This window comes from Triticum aestivum, chromosome 6A (assembly GCF_018294505.1).
Source record: "Triticum aestivum cultivar Chinese Spring chromosome 6A, IWGSC CS RefSeq v2.1, whole genome shotgun sequence".
NCBI lineage: Eukaryota > Viridiplantae > Streptophyta > Magnoliopsida > Poales > Poaceae > Triticum > Triticum aestivum.
In genome coordinates, this window is record NC_057809.1 from 531891188 (window position 1) to 531894321 (window position 3134).

At 45.5% G+C, this 3134-nt stretch overlaps 1 protein-coding gene across 1 annotated transcript; it reads left to right on the forward strand.

The window, feature by feature from the left end:
* Positions 1-390: 390 nt before the first annotated feature.
* On the forward strand, positions 391-2654 carry LOC123130929 (WD repeat-containing protein JIP5-like). The gene is made up of 4 exons (XM_044550720.1): positions 391-662; positions 1759-1830; positions 1920-2202; positions 2295-2654. The coding sequence occupies exons 3-4, from the start codon at positions 2136-2138 to the stop codon at positions 2639-2641; spliced, it is 414 nt and encodes a 137-aa protein (XP_044406655.1). The 5' UTR covers positions 391-662; positions 1759-1830; positions 1920-2135; the 3' UTR covers positions 2642-2654.
* The last annotated feature ends 480 nt before the right edge of the window (positions 2655-3134 follow it).

Sequence of the window (3134 nt, forward strand, 5' to 3'; positions counted from 1 at the left end):
TGGTCTAGGAAGAGGCTACTGGTCTTCCACTCTATGCCATCTCTTTTCAAATCATCAAACCAGTCAAGTATCAAACACAGACCTCGCTGACAAGTGGGCCACTCGACCAACTCGCTGACAAGTGGGCCATTTTGCTACTCTACCCACTCGACCCTTTTCCCCCTGAGCTACCAAAAAATATTGGGCGAGCGGGGGCTCGAACCCACGACCTGCCGCTTATTCCACTGTTTTTCTACCACTGGGCTAGTTAGATGCTATTGGTTTGTACTCTATGCCAACCCTTTTCAATATATCAAAACAGAACTCGCTGACAAGTGGACCCACTCTTTCCACCACTCCTCCTCTCCACTTGACCCGCTCCTCCTCTCCATTATCCACTCGACCCACTCCTCCTCTCTGTCGCCGGCATCCCCTTCTCCTCCATCGACGGTGACGACCTCCCTAGCGACCCACTCCTCCATCGACAGCGACGGTGACGGCCTCCTAAGGTATGAATCCACCGACTCCTTCTTGTTCCTCTTCCTATTGATTAGATTAGGGTTCCATGGCGCATGCTGGTTAGGGTTCCTCTTCCTATTGATCCGCCGAAGCAGATCCACGAGATCAAGAGGAGGCCTGCACCCTCTGCGACCATGACACCCTCTGCAGTCGCCGTCCCCCAGGTTCGTTTCGTTCCCCCTCTGCAGATTAGGGTTCTTTGATTTGCTTTGGCTATTGGCTTAATTTTCTTTTAGAGATTATAAAGTTGTTCAGTTTTAAGCCAATAGCCTTCATGCGTTGTTCTGAATGCATGATTTAGTAACTCAACTGAATCATTCTGTTACTATTTAATTTTTGGTTAGGGTTCCTATTGTTATTTTTTGTTGGGGTTAGATGCACTAGGTTGTGTTTAATTAAAGTATCAGGAAAGCTTAGTGACAGATTTGATGATGAAATGTTGATATTTATGGTTAGGTTTAATACCTTTTCTACCATTTATAGTAGATTTATAGATATGTTCAGATATGTTTATGCCAATGTTCAGATATGCCAAGGCCAACAAGGCCAACAAGCATGCTGATTTAGGAGTTACTCGTATTGTGCCTGCGCGTGCGTCCCTACTGGAATTGTGGTATACTACATGGCTAATTGTCGTATTGTGCCTGGGCGTGTGTTCTGTTGATTCCAGCCCAACTATCGAGCGATTGGACCATATTCAGAGGGATTTTGCAGACTGAATTAGGCATTTAGGTTTAGGTCCCTTTTGGCCATGTTCAGTTGATGTGGTGCTACCTTGCCGGGTATGCTAGTTTCCCTGTGGTTCTCTTCACAGTGACATAGAATTCATCAGAAATAGAAAAGGCAGACCGAAAGGGGGGAAAATGATGCTAGGTGTGTTTAAATTGAGAATCTAGGGTTGAGTTCTTAAGTGCTGGGTTCTAACAAAATGTAGCACATGGGAAGATATGGTCCATTTATAGTAGATATGGTTCATTGTAGATATGGTCCATTTATAGTAGATATGATCCTGATGCTATGTTTGCCATTTATAGTAGACATGGGCACATGGGCAGATATGGTCCATTGTAGATAGAGTAGTAGTATTCCAAATGTTCACAAGTGCATTGCTTTTTTCTCACTTTTTCTATCATAAATATCCACAAGTGCATTGCTTTTCTCATTTTTATCACTTTTGCCATCATAAACTTGGTTCTGTTCCTATTTATGTCCAGTACTGTTTATGGTAACTTGTTGTTTAATTACAATGCTGCTTTTCAGAGAAGTGAGATGGCTGGCTTGGAAGGTTTCGAGTTCTTCGAGATCGTAATTGAGAAATCTTGCAGTAGGCAGGTATATTTATCATCACTCATTTCTTTATCATCACTCTGTTGTCTAGTGCTTGATTGCCACAATTAACCACTGCTTGACCCTCGCTGCAGAGGCTGCCTGACAAGTTTGCGAAGATCCTCGCCGGCCGTGAGCCCCACAAAGTGAAGCTGCAGGAGGCCGGCAACGGGCTTCACAGGCTGTGGGACGTGTTGGTGGTGTTCGATGGTGAAGGCCACATGTACCTAGGGCCCGGCTAGGAGCATTTCACCCGGGCCCATGAGCTACAGCTCGGGTACTTCCTTGTCTTCTGCTATGACGGCGACACCATGTTCACCGTGAAGATGTTCGACAACACCATGTGCCGCATGTACTACCAGCACGACGACGATGCTAGTAAGCTCTCTGCCTCTCTTCTTCCTATCCTTTTGGCTTCCTCTACCTGCACGACGACAACACCATGTTCACACTTTGTTGCATTTGGCCAGGCAATGGGAGCAGCAGCGGGGATGATGAGGAGCAGAGCGGGGATGACGAGGAGCAGCCTATTCTTTCTGACAACGACCATGCTATGATGGTGGCTGACGACGACCCTGCTATGGTGGTGGCGGATGACGACCTTTCTATGGTGGTGGCGGACGATGATCTTGCTATGGTGGTGGCGGACGACGACCTTGCTATGGTGGTGGCGGACGACGACCTCGCGATGGTGGTGGCTCCTGCAATCCCACAGCTTGGCGACAGGACCATGCCAATTGTGGTAGAGGAGTACATCCGTGTTGGGATTCGCCACTCTGAGCGCATCAGGTTGATGAAGGAGAAGAAGGAGGAGTGAAGATGTTAAGAAAATGAAGTGGCAATGTTAAGCATGTTAGGTTTAAGCTTGTTAGTGTAATCTGAACATGTCAATGTTAAGTATGTCAGATTTAATTTTGTGCATGCTCATGGATGCTGTATGACAGTGTCATCTAAACATGTCAATTTCTTAACAATGAATATTCAGTTTGGTAATTGATGGGAATTGAAATTTTTTCTGCATGCTCATGGATGAAAGATAAAATTATGGGTTTTTGTGCATGCTCATGTATGAAACAATATAAGTTTCATTTTTTGAATGCTAAAACATGACTAAAACCCTAGCCACGGACGACCGCCGTGAAGAAATCCACCGGTTTTTGAAAACACCGTAAAAAATTCAAAAATCGTTTTTCATTTTTTGAATGCTAAAGACATGCGTTTTTCGTGAAGCGGCTACAAGGAGGGGCACCATACCCCAAACAGCGCCATTCCATGTCTATCTCAAAGTGGACCCTATTTTACGGACGGTC

Coding starts and splice junctions, on each gene's coding strand:
- LOC123130929 (XM_044550720.1), top strand. CDS start 2,136: ATGTTCACCGTGAAGATGTTCGACAACACCATGTGCCGCATGTACTAC. Junction 2,203..2,294: donor CCAGCACGACGACGATGCTA/GTAAGCTCTCTG, acceptor GCATTTGGCCAG/GCAATGGGAGCAGCAGCGGG.